Here is a 20242-nt window from a genome sequence, read left to right on the forward strand (position 1 = left end):
TTTGGTGTTGGTAACCTGGACCTCTATAGGTTCATAAATGCTACATATTGACAGCTTTTTCCCTGAAATATTGACCGTGTGGGGTTCCACAGGGCCCGGCACTCGGACCGTTCTGGTATCGGTTCCTCTAAATGAAATTCCACAAGGTTGTGTACTTGGTACGCTATGTTTTAAATGAATTTATTTAGGTTAAATAAATATTTTCGTGTCTGTTATAAATTAAAACAGTCCCCACTCAAACTAACCTTGTTAGGAAACACATTAAGAAAGTATTGAAGGTTAAAACAGATGAGGAATAAAAAGCGTCTCAATGTTGCGTGGCACCAGAACGTCTGTCGTTCACATTACATCAATCTACTCTGATTAGCACATTGAAAACACCAACAATAATAGGAAGTTTGACTGCTAATCAGATTAAAATATTATATTTTAGGAAACATTTGTAGAAGAAAAGCCCTGATTTTAAATTATGAAGCCACAGGATGTTGATTCTTTAGCAGATTATTTTATTAAAATTCACACTTTTGCAGCTCCGTCTCTGAGAAATAATAACCGCTGCTCAGCCTCCAAGGATTGAAGCTTTAATTTTCTCTTATTTTTGTAAAGTTTTGAACAAATTGCCTTTTTGTTTTCTGTTTTGTTGCTTTTTAGCTTTTAGCCTGAAATAAGCTGTAAATCCTACAGATGTTTAGAACAAAAGTGTATATATAGGAATATGAGAGCGACTTTATGGTGTATCGTAAATGTAAGCACAATCTACTTTCTCCAAAAACATGGATCAAAAATGATCATTCTATGTATTTAGTTGAATGAGACGGGGATTCGGTGAGGGAGGAAAATCCCTGAGAGGTTTATGGGTTCATAGAAACGATGAAATGTTTTTTTGTCGTTTTCCGAGCTTGAAGTCATTTCTGCTTCCATGAAACCCGTCAGAGTCGATCCTATGGATGTTTCTGTCGTAACGTCTGGATGTTTCTGTCGTCTCGTAGTGATTATGAAGGAGTCGTGGCAACGAACAGAGTCGACCCGGAGAAATGGAAAGGTCAAAGGTCAAACTCCAGTTCTTTTATTTTTAGTTTTTAATTTGGTTGTGATGAAACTGATGGGATATTATTTCCTTTTTTAGCAAATAGAAATTTTTCATTGACTGTCTGGTTGTCTTAATTTAGTAAGATTTAGAATAAATGGTGTCAAAATGAATCTTGTCTAATTTTAGATTTTTAATAAAATACTGAATATCAGGATTTCTGTGGTTAAATGAGTTGAGGATCATTTATGGTTTGGAGAAAAGTATGAAGTTAAGATTTGGATTAGGCAGGAAGTGAAATGAAGCCCAAATAACTAAATAATAACTGGATTGTTTGTTCAAAGTGAGAATTAAAGCTGCAGTTTGTTATAAAATTATATATTTTTACACGTTTGTTGAAACTCACCATGTTGTGACAGATAATCGGTTAAAAGTAAATAAATTAATCTCGTTGGCTCGTCCAAATGCAAACTAAAAAACAACCAATCAGAGCCGGGAGGCGTGTCTTAGCGCTGTTAATCATCCTCTGTGTGATGCTGCTCATCCTCCTCCCTCAATGCTAGTTAGCTTAGTTAGCCTAGCCACCGATGACAACAGAGAAACAGTTTTCCTGTAACAATATGCTGTTTCTTTGCCATCAGCACATTTAACTGCGAGTTCATGAGAGTGATTGACAGCGCTAAGCCCCGCCTCTCGGCTCTGATTGGCTACATTCGGAGCATTTCTTCAGACAGCAGCTCAGAGAGAAGATGGAGGAGATCAGATGATCTCTCCCATAACAAACATGAAAAACATCTGAATAAAAATGACGTACTGCAGCTTTAAATGTTTCTGCAGTTTCATTTCTGTTTGGCTCGTTTGGTTGCCACGACCTTTGACTCCTGTAAGTGTGTCTTGGTGATAAACGTCGGTGCCTCTGTGTGTCTGGTCTCTGTTTGCAGGATGTTGCATGTTGTTTCCTATAATCTTTGGTTTTTATTGTCCTGTTGAGATCAAGGCCTTTAACTCTGCTGATCATTTGGTGCAATAAAGTGGAAACAGGAATATTGATCAGTTTGTCTGTGTTGGAGTTTTTATTTTACTTTCTTTTGCTTGTTTGAGTCGATTTCAGAGTCTTAATTAGATCATCAGCAGAAACATTTCAGAATTATCCAGCACAAACCAAACACTCTCAGGTTAATGATTCCATCATTTGGGACAAAATAGATTGAAAACAAGATTTTAAATGATGATAAATTAAATTTCTCAGATAATCAAACACATTTTATCTCTTTTACAGCAACAATCCATTGTAGTTTCGAGAACTTCCTGTTAGCTGAACGTCTCTGGAGCAAAGCGGCTCCGTCCATAACCGGGGTTCTGTGGAGCGGTTCTGAGCCGTCGCTATCCTACAGTACCTTTACTTTGGAAGAAGCTCGGTTCTGGTGTTTTGTTGAGAACTGACCCGTTTCCAGCCATCACCAACACTGAAGAAGAGCGCAGTATCAAGATGGCCGACGCCCTGCGCTCCTCTGGGTCGCCGCCATGTTTCCTTGTCTTCGGTTCAACGAGACGCTGGGCGTCGCCGTGTGCAGATGACACCAGATTTGGCGTTTGGCCACAAAATGTAACTTTGAGTTCCCTCTGTGACTTTTTTCCAAAAATGAAATCAGCGTTTTTATTTCTATATCACTAGAGATGTGAAATGAAAAATCACTCTGCAACACGTGCTGCATGTAGTGAGTCTGATATTAAACTCATAAATATGAATTTTAATGTTTTATTCTAAAATCTAAAATTATCTAAAATTATCTAAATAAATTCCTGGCTTTCAATCAGTCGCTGATTCATCTCCTCATTTTGATATCATATAAAACTGATTTATGCAAAGCAGGTTCAGGCAAAATGTTTATGAAATTATCTCATAAAGTTTGTTGTATTTTTAATCACTTTTGAAATGAATTTGTTCTAAAGCTTGAATCGATTATGACCAAATATGCAAATTAGGCGATGACATCATTGAGAGACTTTAAAGATAATTAGTTTCACTGATGCAAATTTATGTCATAACTTCATAATGATCATTTTTAGCCATTTTTAATCCAGATTTTGTCTAAAAGTCGAATAAACCGATAAATCGGTTCAGATTAAATTATTAAACGGCGCCGGCGGTAAAACTTCGTCTTTCTCCTGCAGCGATCGCCTGTGAGTAAGCTACTGCCTGCTGACACCGGCTCCTCAGAACCCGGCTCCACAGAACCCGGCTCCACAGAACCCGGCTAAACAGAACCCGGCTCCACAGAACCCGGCTCCACAGAACCCGGCTAAACAGAACCCGGCTCCTCAGAACCCGGTTTAAAAACTCCTTTTAGGAAACGTTGAGCTTCAGGTTTTCATCGATTTGTCGCAGAAACACGAAACGTTTCAGGGACAGAAATGTTCAGCGTTTAGGAAACGATGCAAAAACTAGTAATTTAATGAAGCTTCATTGATTCATTAAAGGTTCCTGTGATTATTGATCCGTTTTGTCTCACCACAGTAAATGTTTTATTCTGTGTGAGTTAGAAATTCATTCAACATTATATTTGCACCACAAGTCATAAATTTTACTTCTTACTTTTATATCTTAATCAAAATGTTTCCTTCTCTCCTTCATGTTCATGTTTTTGTTTTATATTAGTTGAAATAATTCAGTTTTCTTCATGTTTTAGAAAATTCTTCATTTTACCTATAAATTAAACAATTTTCAAGATTTACATTAATAATTTAGCTTGATTTTGAATTCATTGCTGTTTTTTAACTGAAAAATCATCTATTTTCCAGTTAAATTGATATTTATAAAGTTTTCTGAGGTAATTATGGAGGAAATGATTATTTTTATCTTTTATTTCTAAGCAGAACCTTTAATTGTGAAGGATGCAGAAACTTTAATAAACTAACTCTGTTACTCTGTCATTATTTGTTTTTTCTGACTTTATTTTACTTTAAATGTAAAATTAAATCAAATCAAATCAGTTAATCTGAAAACTTTGTGGCTATTTTTAGTGTTTTTTGTCATTTCATCTCATTTTCTGCACATTTTGTGATTTTTACACCTGAAACAATCATTTATTCTTTAATTATTTCCTTCAGTCTGAAGAGAAAAAATGAGCTTCACTGATGAAAATCGTCATAAACTTCAGAAAAAGTCAAATAAAAAACTCCAAATGTCTCAATGTTTAATAAATCCCTCAGAAATCTTCTGAATTATTTTAATCCTTTAGAAAACAGAAACAGATTTCATGCGTTCAGCTGCAGATGTTTGTTTTTGCTGAAGCGACTCAGTGATTTTGAAATTGTCTTTATTTATTCAGCGTTGGACGTTAACCTGTTAGGAAAACGCTGCAGCTGCACACAAACATTTCAGACTTTTGAAAATTCCTGACTGCATGTTCAGACTCATGTTTATGAATCTTTACTGTCACTTAAAACAGAAACATTTCAGTTGATTTGTTTCCAGAAGCAGGAAGGAACTTTTCTGTCAAATTTATTACTACAGAACATTTCAGCAACAAAACATTTGATTAAAAACACAATAAATAAAAAACATGGAAATTTGAAACAGTTTGAAAGCAGAAAATGTTACAAAAAACAGAGTTTGAAAAATGTTGAGATTTTCAATTTTTGAAACTGTAAAAAACTCAGAAAGTTGAAAATTTGTGAATTTTCAAACTTACATTTTCTAGAAAAAACAAAAAAGCTTCAGTTTGAAAAATCTAAAAACATTTCTGGACTTTTGAAATTCCAAAAACTTTCAGAAACTTTTTATAGAAAATATTCAGATGAATTTCTAAGTTTTGGCAGAAATGTGTCGCAGTTTTCAGACATTTAACTGCAATAAATTAGCCAAAGGGTTTTCATTTTATGCAGCGGATAAAAGTCTCTGGTTGATCAAATTTGATCAAATAAATATGATTCTATTGTTAATTGTTTTCTAGGAGTTTAAGTCCTAATAAAGTTTCTGCAAAATATTTTGGTTAAAAACATTTTTAGCCAAACAGAAATCCATGATGTCATCTAGTTGGACTCTCTGGTGACGGTGGCAGAGGCGAGGACACTGAACAAACTGCTGGACATCATGGACGATAGCAGCCACCCTCTACATGCCGTCATCAGCAGCCAGAGGAGCCGGTTCAGTGACAGACTGCTGCTTCCCAAGTGCCGGACCAATAGATTCAAGAACTCCTTTGTCCCCCACGCCTTCAGACTGTACAACTCCTCACTGGGGGGTCCGAGGTGACACAGGACAGAGGGAAGAAGGAGTAGTTTCTACAAATGTGAACTCCATATTTATCAGGCCAAACCATACAGGGCACTACCATATCACTGGTCAATCTATCCACCAAATTGCTATAATTTCCTTTTGTGTTGTATTTATATTCTTTGTTTTGTATTTAATTTGTATTTTTTTGTATTCTTTTGTGTATGCTTACTGTGTGCCACATTTTTGCCTGTGAGCTGCTGGTAACTATAATTTCCTGAGGGAGTCTTCCCAAGGGATCAATAAAGTCAAGTCTAAGTCTCTCTCTAAGTCTAGCTAATTAGCTGATGCTAATTAGCTAATGTTAATTAGCATCCAGCTAACTGTAATCAAAGCAGCTGTGAAACTTCTGAAACTCCCGGATCATCGAACGGGTTTAAACATTTGAACAGAAAATATTTGTTCTCTGCTGTCGGGAATCTGGGTTTCCCTCAGACGGATCAATCATGTGTTCACAGTGACAGGAAAAGCTAATGATTGATGGTGACACCATGAGCCAGCAGAGGAAGCCTCAGATCTGAGGCTGAATCTGACCAGGAAGGTTCTGCAACTGGATCCTCGGAACCATCAGGATGAGATCGGACTCCTTCCTGCTGGTTCTCCTCATCCTTGGCTCTCAGGCGGTGAGTTGGGCCGATTTATTCCCTTCAGGTCAAACCGTAACAGAAACTTCATTCTCCACAGAGATTATTTACTGAACCCAAAAACCTACAGCTTCATTTGTCCTGAGTGCTAAATATTAATGATCAACCTTTAAAATTTGATCAGATCTATAATTTTATGCCACATCTAAACAAAAAACCTGATTTATTTTGTTAGAATTTTTTGTTGTAACCGACATAAAGTTATCTGGACTTTCTGTTTTTCAGTTCTGTAAAATGTGTTTGAATTATTTATGCTACCAAATTACTGATTAATTATTTTTGACACAATTAAAAAAAAGCTCCATATTCAATATTTTCCACAACCCAAGAATATTTATTTAGCTTGTCAGAATATCAATTAAATGTTGCTAATATGCATCTAAGCTTCTTTTAAAAATAATCAAATATTATCTGCATAATGCTAAACATTTAGCTTCTGTGCTAAGCTCTTTGTTTGTGACTCTGTCTTATCTTCAGAGTAATCCACCAGACTCAGAGCAGCCGAAGGCCATAGAGCAGAAACAGGTCCGAGAAAAACCGAAGCTTCCAAAACCCCAAACAACTCCAGTGGACAAAGCGTCCACAAACACCCACAGCGTCCACAGAGTCCACAACACCCGCCCCAAAAACCACCACAGCACCCGACACGGACCAGTTCCTGGGTCCACAACAATGTCTGGACAAAAAGTAAGTTAGAAAGTTACCAAATGTTTCTCATCTACTAAACAACACCGATGTGACCCAGTGGGGGCGAAATAACAGCTTTTACTGACACATTAGCATTAGCTTCTGCTAAATACCATGTTGTTATAGTGCTTAGCATTAGCAGGGCTAATGTTCATATAGTGCTTTAGCACAGCTGACCTTTTAGCTAGCAGTTCCCAGGCTGGAACCGGCTAACAGCCAGAGAAATGTTTGCTAGCAGGTTCAGGTTGCTAACAGGAAGCTGTTGCTCAGGTTGACCCGGGCGTCGTGTGGCGTGGTGTTCTGCCCTCCGTGGCAGCGCTGCGTTGAAGGTCGGTGTACCTGCAAACTTCCCTACCTGTGTCCCGTTGAAGGCGTGAAACCGGTCTGTGGGGAGAACCACAAGAGATTCACGTCGTACTGTCAGGTAGAACCAGACCTGTCCGTTCTTGACCACTCATCGAGACTCTCTGCTTTAAGAAATGCTGATTTTGTTTCCAGGCGATGGCTGCCTCATGCCGGACCCAGAAGCCTGTAATGTCCACTTTGGAAAAGTCTGCACAGGTTCTGTTTCACAGATACATTTACAGCTTTGTTTTCAGTTTTATAAATGATATTTTCTGTGTTTTGTGACTCCAGACAATAAGTTCCAGAGCATCCTGGACAAAGACACAGGGCTGATCAGGATCTACCTTCCTAATGCCACCGGAGGAAGAGAGAACCTGCTGCTGTGCCAGCAGGACTGGGACATGGCAGCTGCTAACGTGGCCTGCAGGGACCACAAAAACCCGCTGTGAGGACATTACCTACAGTTACATCCATGACTGACACAAGCTAACTGAACAACTATTTACAGTGACAAAGGTGCAGCGTCTGCAGACTCTGTGGACTACAACTCCCTGCCGCCCAGCAGCGATCTGCCCAGCCACTGCGTCAGCGTCCACTGCCAGGGCTACGAAATGTCTCTGGCTGAGTGTGAGATCTACGGCCACAAGGCCGCTGACGGCGGCATGGTGGCCACAGCGACCTGCTATAAGGACAGACCTGAAGGTCAGTGGGAACATGCTGAGGTCATAAAGATTCAGGAAACACCTGGAAGAGTTTTACAGAGAGAGACGCCTCGCTACGCTCATCAACAGATAAGAAACGTTATCACAGAAAGAATGATAACATCTCTATCTGTTGGTTTCCAACGTTAGCAGAAACAATTTGCTCACTTCTTCTTCAGGAGTTAACCAACTCAGAGTTTAACTAGTATTACCATAAACAACAGTATATAATGCTGTGAACTCGCTGCACAACATGGAAGTCCTCCAGTCCACCAGGGGGCGTCTGGAGTCGGTAATATTTCCTGCATAAATCTTCTGCTGCACTATAACGTTGTAAAAGGTCAAGAATATATTTTCTTTCCTCTTTTATTTTTTCTTCTTCTCTATTTAAAACCTGGTTCCATTTTATTTGGTGCAGACTCCCCCTGGTGGCCTGGAGGACCTCCAGTTTGTGGAGCAAAGATGCAGCATTTTCCTTTTGTGTGTTTTGATGTTTGCTGTGTTTTCGCGCCGCTGATGAATATCTTCCATGAATCAGCCGTTTTTAAGGCTCTCATGTTTTATCTGAAAAAGTCATGAAATACATTAAAATCTGATCTTTTGCAATCCTGTCAAATTATTTATAATATTTAGATGAAAGTTTGATGCGATGTGGTCGCCTCCTCCTGTCTGATTGCGTCTCTACTGCAGAATGCGGCTTCACCTGTGCAAACCAGAAATGCATTTCCGCAACCAGACATGCGACGGCGTGGATGACTGCGGCGACCGCAGCGATGAGATGTGCTGCAAAAGTAACAACCAAACTCACACATCCAGAGACAAACATGTCGAGCTTTTCCCTGAGACGTTGTCTGCAGGCTGCAGGAACGGAGCTTTCCACTGCAGCTCCGGCGTCTGTCTGCACAGAAAAGCGGTCGGCGACCAGCTGATCGACTGCCTGGACGGAGCCGATGAAGCTCAGAGACGAGTGGAAGCTTTCAGGAAGACGACGAATCGCTCAGAGCTGCTTTCCTCATTTGGTGAAGATTGAAACTGATCCAAGTTTCATTTAAACTTGTTTTGTTCAAGCAAATTTAAACAGTTGAAGATTTTAGCCTTGAATGAAGGTTTGAAGATAAAAGGATCATTAATCAATTGATCTGATGTTTGACTCTGACAGCAGCTGGATGTTAAATGTTTCTGCTTCCTGCAGCATCAGCAGCATCAGGTGACGTGGACGCAGCTCCAAACCCCTCAGGTAACAACTGTGTTTATATTATTCAGTTTTTAGTAAATCTGGATGTTTTTAAATATTTCATGTCTCCTGCCTTCATTTCAGAGTACATCTCTCCTAAAAACGGTGAGTAACCTTCAGCTGCAGGTAGGAAACTAAAGGTTTACTGAGAGGGTCAACCATAAATAAATCCTCAGTATGTTCAGACTGAGCCACAGACATATTGATAATGTCAATAAATCCTATAATCAGTTTGATAATCTTTCAAAAACACATTTAAACACAAATTATTTCCATTTCTATTCATTTTATCAACCTGTTAAAAATATTGAAAATCAATATTTTGTCAGAAAAATGCAATAAAGAAATTAATCTACATTATTTTATCATTCATATATAACAAATATTAACATAAATAATCATAAAAATATTTTATGACGTATCAATAATGTGAGGAAAATAAAAACTGAGTGTTGATGCTCTGAGTTTCTGTCTGTGGTGCTGATTCTGATTCTAACGCAACCCAAAGGTTCCCTTCAGGCACTTTCATCTGTTTTTAGCTTCATTTATATTATTTCACACACTTTTCTGTGTCTGTGTTCAGAAAATCAATAGAAATATATTAAAATCCTAAAAAGACCAAAAGAAAATTTAGCTCTGAGGCTAAATTAATGTTTCAAATCACTTTAAAGTCGAGTTTTGATTTTTTCTGTAAATTTCTAAATTGAAATGTTTTCTGTTCCTGAAGCAGAAAAATTTCAAATCATTGAAAAGTTCAGTACTAAACATACTAAACCTCACTGTTGGCGGGCGCTAATGCTAAAGCGCTAACTTCAGACCTGAACTCTAAACACTACAATCATAAATTACCAGATTAATTTTGACTTCATTTGCATGATTTATAAAACATTATTTATTTTATTCGTTTTGTTTCTTGTTTCAAATAAAATTATTGGGGAAAAACAGCCAGAATCTGAAACGCTACATAAACAGACTTCAAAATAAGAGCATGAATATAAACATCAAACTACTTGAATATTTCCCAACAATCAACAACAAACTGAAACACAGAAATCAAACTTTACTCGACTTAAAGTTTATGAAACTCACAAGTAAATTATAATTTTATAAACATTAATTCAGGGCTTGTTAAATGTGCAAAATTTAAAAAACAGAATTATATGTTTATTGTCATTGTGCAGAAGCTCCACAGAATTTAATTTCACAACAAATAATTGCTCCACCATCAGCAGAACGTCACTAAAACTGAAGTTTAGCTTCATTTAGAGGCAGTTTGTAGAAAAAAATGAGATTTTCTGTTATTTCTGCAGTTTGTAGTTTTCATTCTTTGAAGTGGCGCCACCTGCTGGAATGTGGTACCTGTTCATAACTTCAGCTTCTGGTGTTTCAGCTGAACAATAATCCAACCATCCATGCAGTCCAGCAGCTGAGACATGAAACATGTTGTTTGTTTGTTTGTTTCCAGAAACCAGAGCCATCAGGAAGCTTCTGGAGGACAAGCTGTCCTGTGGGATTCCCAACATGACCTTGGTTGACAACACAGAACCGGACGACCGAGCAAGAACCAGGAGCAAGAGGGGTGGTGGGAGGAATCCCGGCCAAGCCGGTCAGTCGCAGCCCGAGTTGCCAGATCAAAACAAGCAACAAGCAGAACTGGCAACCCGGAAGAGAAAAGATACAACTGAAGTTAAACAGTAAAATATAAAGTATTTTTATTCATAGATTAATTTTAAGCCAGTAGTGATGATGAAAGTTGTTTTTTTTACATTTTTGCATGTTTATTTTCTATTTCCATTTTTTGATGCACAAATAAGCAACAAAAAATGTCAACCTGCAACTATATAAAACAACAAGCCCAGAGTTGCTTATAATCAGCAGACCTGGCAACCCGTTAGTTACAATCAGTGCAGGTTTGAACAGTTACAGTCTAAAAACCTGTTTTAGCTGCAGACGAATCATTTTCCTTCTATAAACAGTTATTGAGCAGCAATATTGATACTTTAATCATTGATTAATTATCACTTCATTTTGTTTCACTGCTGCTGTCAAAATGTTTTTTGAAATCTGTATTTCTGTCATGTGGACTGAGATCTTTCGAGGTCATTCAGTAATGATTGAAAGCCAATGATTCTCCTTCCTGCTGGGCTGCAGACTCAGATCCAGTGGCAGGTGGCGATAGAGGAGAACCGCAGGATCGACTGTGGAGGAGCTTACATCGGCGGCTGCTGGGTCCTCACCGCCGCTCACTGCGTCCGGTACGACCCAGAAGAACCAGAACACGTCGCTAGCATTCGAATGCTAACACTCATTTGGCTCAGACACTGAGGAAAAACAGAACAGCTGATTATTGTAGCCAAACATGCAGGAGAATCGCTTGCATGGAGCAGTTTTTCATTTCACTGCAGTTTTTTTCCTTCAAGTGAAGCAGTGATCGACTTTATGCTCACAAACAAAGGCTTTTTAAACCTGGTTTTCTAACAGCGGAAGAGGCAGAGAACTCAAAACTTTACTTACGTAAGAGTAAAAATGTTTATGGTAAAAAATATTAAGTAAAAAAAAGTTTATTTAATTAGTGAGTAACTGATCAAATTATCAATCACTTAAATATTACATCATCAGAGGGACCAAAATGTTAAGATGAGTGGAAATTTTGGTGTTTTAAGGACCAAAATGACAATAATTTGTATAAGTAACAAAAAATGTTCTTTCAATAAAAATTTGTGAAACTTTAACAGACTCTGCAGCTGTGAGTTTGAATCTGGTGGGAAATTCAGACATTTTACTCTAGTAAGAGTAGAAATACTTCCTAACAAAGTTACTCAAGTAAAAGTAGTGAAAATACTCCTAAAAGTATTTTTTTTTCTCAAAACATTTTGTGAAGTGACAGTAACTCGTTTCTTTCCTCCACAGGCCGAATCCTTCTGCGTTCAAAGTCAAATTTTCTGTCTGGAAGAAATTCGCCCTCAGGGAACGACGGACATCGTCCTGTGGCGGACATCGCATCCACCCGAAGTACGAACCCACCTGATCACTGATTATTGATCATAAATCAGTCACACAGGAAGCTCAGATTCCCTCTCTTCCCTCAGCTACGTGCCGTCGACGTACGAGAACGACATCGCGCTGGTGCAGCTGGAGAAGCTCCCGTTCACGGATAAATGCCTGGAGGACAACCCGGCCATCCGGCCCGTCTGCGTCCCCTGGACCACCCAGCTGTTCCCGCCCAACCACACCTGCAGCATCTCCGGGTGGGGCCGCACCGCAGGTACGGAAGTGCAAACACCGGAACCGCAAACACTGCAAACACCGGAACCGCAAACACTGCAAACACCGGAACCGCTTCTGATTATCACACCTGCTCTAAACCTGCTCAGATGTTTTCTGGCTCCAAGACATTTGGATGATAAATCTGAAATGTTTTCAGGGTGAGAGGGATTGACTGGGTCTCACTTTCCGCCAGCAGGTGGCAGCACTGCCCCATCAGGTTGCTTGTTAACGTAAAACAGAAGCAGAAGATGAAGACGAACCAATCAAACGATGTGATCATTTTCATGTTCTCTAACCTGAATGTTTATGTCTGAAAGACACAAATTATTCCAAAATTATTAGAATAAAATGATGCTGAACGTCCAGAGACAAAAACAGTCGCTGGAATAAAATTATCAGATTTTTTTTAAGAGATTTTGTTTTCGTCTATAACTATTTATCAGATGAAAAGAGGCAAAATTGGGAACCAGATAAAAATGAATTTGTTTTTTAAATCAATCTTTCCACTCAGTTATGAAGATATTCGAACAGATAATAACTGGAGAATATTTAGGTTTATGAACAGAATTGAATTTTATGCTGGAAGTGTTTGACAGAAGTGACTTTAACATGTTAATCCAAGATAATCTCAGACATAATCTGGGTTTTAGATGTTCAGTGAACCTTTAGACCTCAGCTGGTACCGTGAATTAATCCCTGTAATCCGGGCTGCAATGGCGTCCATGAGTCGTTGGTTCTGGTTTTGATACTGATGTCTGTGTGCAGACGGCCGGTCGGCCCAGGTGCTGCTCTGGGCCAACGTGTCGCTCATCTCCGGCTGCGAATCCTCCTACGGGCATCGCTTCAAACCGGGGATGATGTGTGCAGGTGAGTGTGACCGAACCGAACCTGAACCCTGGTCCCAACCCTGGTCCCAACCCTGGTCCCAACCCAGTCTGAACCCGGTCCCAACCCGGTCCCAACCCTGGTCCCAACCCTGGTCCCAACCCTGGTCCCAACCCAGTCTGAACCCGGTCCCAACCCGGTCCCAACCCTGGTCCCAACCCGGTCCCAACCCTGGTCCCAACCCTGGTCCCAACCCAGTCTGAACCCGGTCCCAACCCGGTCAACCTGGTCCCAACCCGGTCCCAACCCGGTCCCAACCCGGTCCCAACCCGGTCCCAACCGTGGTCCCAACCGTGGTCCCAACCCTGGTCCCAACCCGGTCCCTACCCAGTCTGAACCCGGTCCCAACCCTGGTCCCAACCCTGATCCCAACTCAGTCTGAACCCGGTCCCAACCCTGGTCCCAACCCGGTCCCAACCGTGGTCCTAACCCCGGTCCCAACCGTGGTCCCAACCCGGTCGCAACCCTGGTTCCAACCCGGTCCCAACCGTGGTCCCAACCCTGGTTCCAACCCGTTCCCAACCCTGGTTCCAAGCCGGTCCCAACCGTGGTCCCAACCCAGTCTGAACCCGGTCCCAACCCTGGTCCCAACCCAGTCTGAACCCGGTCCCAACCCGGTCCATCTGTGTGCAGGAGACCTGGAGGGAAATGTGGACTCGTGTCAGGGCGACAGCGGCGGCCCGCTGGTCTGTGAGGACGAACTCGGGGTTTCCTACCTTTGGGGCATCGTGAGCTGGGGGGAGCGGTGTGGCCATCGGGGTTTCCCAGGGGTTTACACACAGGTGAGACTGGTTCTACTTCCAGTTTAACCATTAAACACCCAGTTAACTGGTTCTCTCCTCGGCAGGTCGCTCATTACTTTGAGTGGATCCGGCTTCACACCGGCTGGTCTGCAGTCACCAAATTTAACTATTAAAGAAACTTTTCACCTTTTCTCACCTGAAAGTGATTTCGGCTAAAACTTTGTTCTGGTTTGCTGATCAATAAACTAATAAATAACGTCCTGACACAAAAGGTGACTTTTTACTGGCAAGATTCACAAAACATTTCAGGTTTTTTCTTCTTCCATTCGAGTCTCTGCTGATCATAAAAACAGAGCAACTTTCTGGCTCAGGTCATGATTTTTGGTGTCTGGAAAATGAACCATTTAGAAATCCTAAAATCCTGTCAATAGCATGTTTGTTACTGACCTACTTCACTCTATACTTCTACGTCAGTTAGCTAAAATGCTAAGGGTATTTAAAATCCTTTTGATAGCATGTGGGCTATCACTAGCATGACAGACTTCATTAAGTATATTAATCTATTTAACATTAGCTAAAATGCTAATGTTAGCATGAAGGCTATCAGTATTATGTTGACTAACTACTCCTATGGAAACAGCTAAATTTAGCTAGAATGCTAATGTTATCACTAGCAGGTTCCTTTATTTATCGGATTTTCATTAAATCTTTTCTGTTCAACATAAACATCCAGAATTTCTTCAGGTTCCCTTTAAACTAGAAAACTGATCCTGACAGAACATCAGCAGAGAGACGCTGCTTTCCCAGGGTTTTACTTTATTTACCAAATCAAGAGCAAAACTAAACGTCTTTTATTAAAAAAGAAACATTAAAAAGTGCCAACATGCAGAAGCATCAGGAACTTCTCTGAGGCTGGATGTGATCGACTGGCAGCTGCAGGTGGATGGAGCTCCTCAGCCTCCGCAGGTCGTCCTCCACCTGGAATCAAACGGATCGGCTTAACGGAAACCCGCCCCGGGTCTGATTACCGTCGCCATGACAACAGAGAAACGGGATGATCAATCAGATTTAAACAGCTAGCGCGTCACCTTAGCTAGCTCGTCCTTCAGCTCGTTGTATCTGTCCACATCAAACCTCTTCCGCGGCGCCCTCTTGTGGAAGTGAAGCAAAAACTGACGATCCAAAACGTCAGTCATGACAAAATCCTGCAGACAAATTTACTCTGAAGCTCAAAGCAAAAATGATACAAACCATCCAACATCCAGAGAACGAAGATACATTTAAAAATCCTGACATGACAGGTTGATGCAGCTTAGAGTTTAATACTTTAGCTAGCACTGAAAAATTAGCAACTAGCAATGAAGTATTAGCAACTAGCACTGAAACATTAGCAGCTAGCATTGAAACATTAGCAGCTAGCACTGAAACATTAGCAGCTAGCATTGAAACATTAGCAGCTAGCACTGAAACATTAGCAGCTAGCACTGAAATATTAGCAGCTAGCATTGAAACATTAGCAGCTAGCACTGAAACATTAGCAGCTAGCACTGAAACATTAGCAGCTAGTACTGAAACATTAGCAGCTAGCACTGAAACATTAGCAGCTAGCACTGAAACATTAGCAACTAGCACTGAAACATTAGCAACTAGCACTGAAACTGGCTCTAACTGGTTGTTTGGACCGACCTGCTTGGTCAGGAGGTAGTAGCCGAAGAAGAGCATGCTGGTGGCGCAGGAGATGAAGAAGGTGACGGGCTCCATGACGTCCCAGGCGAACACGTACCTGACAGAGACACCAGAGACATCAGGAGGCTGCAGCACACAAGAACTGATGCTGCTGCACCACAAACTGACTCAGTATTTACTGCAATACATGACAATGTTGTTGTTCTGAGACCATTTTCAAATAATGTAATGGTAATAATGGAATAATAATAATGAATAAATAATACATAAATGTTAATCTCCTTACTGAGTAAATTAAAGCACTGAAGCATAAGCAGCTATAATTCAAAATTGAAGGTTGTTGTCATCCAGGTTTTTGTAAAAACAAAGAGAAATGAAAAAGGATCAATCCAAACTATAAATGGATTGATCTCGTCTTAATTCATTGGTATATTGAGTGATGCAGGTGAGGCGGCTCACCAGGTGAGGTATCCCAGGAATCCCCCCTGCAGCGACAGGTAGGCGAGCCCCACCCACCCCACCAGCATCGCTCGCCGCTCTGCTTCCTTCGCCAGCTGAACTTTGACCTGAAACCAACGACATCATCAGCAGGAAATAAAATGTTTGTATTTCTAAACATATCAGGAATTCAACATCATATTTAAATGCTGTGAGTCTCTCATGTCAATGACAGCTTTAAGTTGCATTTTTTCTAACAGTTTTTAACATATTTTTATTAGAAATGTTTACTGTAAATTAAACTATTTTATCTTCACATTAAAATCTGTTGTAAATCACAGCTCTGGTATGTTTTGCATTTTTTAAACTCTTCCATCGACCAGCTACACATTAAATTAGCCTCTTTGTCCAGCATCTTTAATATTCACTGTCGTCTTTCTGTCAGGTCAATAATTCAGGATGAGACTCGTACGTCCTCCAGCGGCTGCAGCTGCCCTGCCAGCGTCTCCTTCCTGGCCAGCAGCGCCGCATGCTGCAGGGCGGCCGCTTCAGGGCGGCGTGGAGGAGCTGCACCGTGTGCTTCATGTCGTCCAGACCCAACACGTGTTCGCTGGACGAGCCTCACGGACAAACAGAGCACAAAACGTTAGCTCGGTGCCGCCAGCGCCCCCGCAGACAGGAACAGGCGCTACCTTGTCTCAGCGAGTGAACGCTGTAGACGACGTCATCGATGTGGATCTGGAAGTTGCTGTTCAGAACCGTTTCCATCAACGTGCAGGAGGAGATTCTCTGTCCGTCTGAGGAACGAAACAAACGATCAGTTTCATGACCTCAGGAGGTCGTGGCGCCCCCCACAGGTCAGGCTGATGAACATTTTCTGGGTGCTGTGCAGCTAGAAGGATTTCTTTACATTTAGACGATGTTAGCATGTATAACCGTAGCAACAGGCTGTTGTTTTTAGCGTCTAATAACCCCTGAACTTTGACCCCAAACACCAGAAAGAGGAGGATAAACGGAGGCAGAGTTTGCTCAAACCAACTCTGAGCAACAACAGATAAATTATGAACAGTTTGTGTTGTGACTTTATTAGTTTCAATCTATTCTAATTTGCATAATTTCACTTTAGTTTGTGCTAATCGTATCGCCATCAACAAACTGCTGATATAAAGATGAGCTACGGCTGAGTTGTTGCTAAGGGCCGCAGAGAATCATTTCAAGGGCCGCGCATGGCCCCGGAGCCACACTTTGGACACCCCAGTTGTAGGAGACATGGATATTGTCTCTGCTGCCTGGAACCTGTTAGCGTCTCCTGATGGAAATAAGATCAGATCATCTTTCCTGCATCTGCATTCAGTTGATCAAAGTTAAACGTCGTGAGGAAGATTCCCAAAATACCAACTTCTTCATATTTGAACATTTTTTAATAACTGGAGGCAGAGAGCTTCCAGCTTGTGTTTCTTACCGCTGTTGAAGAGCGCGGCGTCCCCCACAGAGCCGTCTTTAGCCCTCAGGTCGCTCAGCAGGTCGCCCACCGAGGTCAGCATCGGCGTCAGCGCGAAGCGGCAGAACCGACCCGCCGGCAGCCGCAGGGACAGAACCGGCCGCCCGAAGCTGTAACGCACAGAAACATCTGCAGGACAAAGACAAGAGTTAAATGAGTTACAAACAACAAAGTTCATGATTCAGGCAACAAGAAGCGTCTCTGTTACAAAAACAGTCGGGTTTATTGACCAACAGAAGAAAAACATTAAAAACTGAATCATTTTTAGTGTTTTAATGGAAAATTAAAACATTTTTAGGTGAGTTTTTTAGTTTTTCTGCTATTTAGCATCTCCAATCAGAATAGATTACAATAATTTCTTATTGTCATCGATATTTCAGGCGTATCATAGCAAAAAGCCGCTTTCTGACCAGAGCATCGATTTTAATTCAAATTCACCTGGAGATAAAATGTTTGACTCTTAAATCAGGTCAGACTTCAATAATTCTGATGTTTCTACATTTTTAACCATTTGCATAATTAAAACCTATAAAGTACATGTAATGAAATGCTAACATTTAGCTGAGATGCAAACATGTTGAATGTGTCACCAGTTTAACCATTTATGTTCAGTTCACTTCATTTCAATGCACGACCAAATCTACCTGAAAACTTGAAACCATAACAGAAAAGATTCATTTCTTGAAGATTTTATTATGTTTCTCTGATTGTTCAACAGGAAACCTGAAAATAAAAATCCCACAGTGAGGAACAAACTGTCCGGCACTGAGGTGACAAACAACCAGGTTTTATGTCTTTAAAAGACATTTATTTATCTTTTGTAACAAATCAAGTCCTGTAACAAATCAATTTCCTAACCCTAACCCTAACCCCTTTTTAGGGTTAGGGTTAAACAATGTCTCCAGAGCCAATATGTTGATTCTATTTAAGGAAAACTGATTTTCTTGTCCAATTCCTTAACATGAGATCAATCGTTATGCAGATGATGTTGTGGTGATATTCTGTTATCGTGTTATGTTTTACCTTTGGATGTAGATTTACTGCTGAAGCTGGAAATGACGGAGTTGGACCAGAAAGGACTGGACTGAAAGACAAGCAGAACAAATAAAACTCTACAAACTGCAGGTATTTTATTCTGAAGGGTTTAGTTTTTCTGTTTGACACAGAAAACTAAACACCAAGTTAAATAACAGCCAGGAAATCTTTGAGTTTGGTGAAAAAGCAGAACAGAAACTTGGTTTGTTAACATTTCAGTTCAGATATTTTAACGAGTAATTAAATCCAAATCAAGTCTGTAATCAAGGGATAATAAAGATGAACTGCTTTATGTTTCAATCCAATTTAAAACTGAACTAAAACTTTTATTTTTACTCTTTTAAGGGCATTTTTCTCTCAAACTCTTGAAACCAAAACTACTTATGAAAATTGCACATGCATTATGTTTACATTTTTAAATAAATACAATATTTACACGATACTGTTAAAAATAAGTCAAAATTGAAGAATGAGTCAGAAATGTTTATTATTTTTGACAAACTGTGTTTATCGTAATTTCATCTTAATTTCTGTTTCCATTAGTGCTCTGTTATTTTAGGAAATTAAAAAATATATATTCAGAGAATAATAAACTTCTGCAGTCACATTTAAACAATAAACATGTTTATTTTGAAGGGCCAGCAGTGTCTTTCTTTTCATATTATGAAGCTGCAGTTAGCATCAACAGCTAGGAGATTAGCAACATATTTTAAAGAAAAATCCCTCAAACACAACCTTTCACAGGAAAACGTTTGACTTTGGCTAAATTTCCCCAGTTTGTCTCATTTATGGGCCTGGAGCCTCAGGTCCGATTCATCTCCAGATGTGCAGATCACAGCCATCGCTGTGAGAAACTGCAGCTGAACGCAGCCGCAGGCGTGTTGAGATGTGTTAGCGATGTGCTAACCTGCCGTTAGCACATGAGCCACACAGTGAGGAAACGCCCACTTCATGTCGCAACATGAGTGAAACATGCATGGAGTCATGTCTGTTACAGGCAGGAACAAAATAAACCCAGTTCCTGCAGTGGTGGAAATATTCACAACCTGATTTAAACTTTAGACTCCATCAATGATTTATTGGGATTTTATGACACAAATCAACACAATGTAGGTTATATGTACAAATATACAAATAGTGAAAGAAGGTTCATCGTTTCTGCAGAGGAGTGAAAACTAAAGCATGGAGCAGAAAATGAAACTTTATAGATCAAACTTATAAAATCCAGACAGAAGTTAAAGTTGCAACATATAAAACATGTTAAAGCTCAATTTGTTGTTCTGTAGTCACAGTGAACTGAACTTTAAACAGTAAAAATGAAGCTTTACACACAGGAAGATAAATTCACACACGTTTTGTCGTAAACATGATTCTTTACAACTTGTGGAGAAATTTAGTTCTAAAAGTAAATGTGGTCGACATGCAGAGCAGCTTCAGCTGCCATCACTGAAACACATCATTTTAATCAAACTGCTAACAGACAGCGGCTCCGCTTCCTTCAAGGCTCAACTCACCGTGTAAACTCTGGGTCGCGCCCTTTGAAAGAATCTGACACCATCTGCAGAAAACTCTGGAAGCAAAACATGATCAGAGGCTCAAAGCGGCTGCAAACAAACACTGAGTCTCCTTTCACAGGAAGTCGTGCTGCTGCAGTGATCAGGAACCGGTTGGTACAGCAGGGCGGTTAACTCTTACCTCGCTGCTGCTTCCTCCCAGGCCGGACGATGATGGAAGCTGCTTTCACTATGAGTCACAGGAGGAAGTCAGAGG

General features: G+C 40.4%; 1 protein-coding gene and 1 pseudogene across 1 annotated transcript; one reads left to right on the plus strand and one right to left on the minus strand.

Moving 5' to 3' along the window:
- The first annotated feature begins 2523 nt into the window (after window positions 1-2523).
- Window positions 2524-14014, plus strand: LOC129351399 (complement factor I-like). The gene is given in 22 exon segments (XM_055020264.1): window positions 2524-2633; window positions 5765-5929; window positions 6428-6517; window positions 6558-6637; window positions 6908-7061; window positions 7136-7172; window positions 7175-7198; window positions 7274-7427; window positions 7491-7684; window positions 8374-8403; window positions 8406-8474; window positions 8541-8660; window positions 8873-8920; window positions 9002-9022; window positions 10383-10495; window positions 10497-10523; window positions 11069-11172; window positions 11828-11929; window positions 12007-12182; window positions 12950-13051; window positions 13703-13851; window positions 13917-14014. Coding segments are annotated over 21 exon segments (1914 nt in total). The 5' UTR covers window positions 2524-2633; window positions 5765-5878; the 3' UTR covers window positions 13986-14014.
- A 597-nt stretch (window positions 14015-14611) lies between these two features.
- LOC129351456 (calcium uniporter protein, mitochondrial-like) lies at window positions 14612-20022 on the minus strand (annotated as a pseudogene).
- Between the last annotated feature and the right edge of the window lie 220 nt (window positions 20023-20242).

Source organism: Poeciliopsis prolifica, unplaced genomic scaffold (assembly GCF_027474105.1).
Source record: "Poeciliopsis prolifica strain line A6 unplaced genomic scaffold, Auburn_PproV2 SCAFFOLD066, whole genome shotgun sequence".
Taxonomy (NCBI): domain Eukaryota; kingdom Metazoa; phylum Chordata; class Actinopteri; order Cyprinodontiformes; family Poeciliidae; genus Poeciliopsis; species Poeciliopsis prolifica.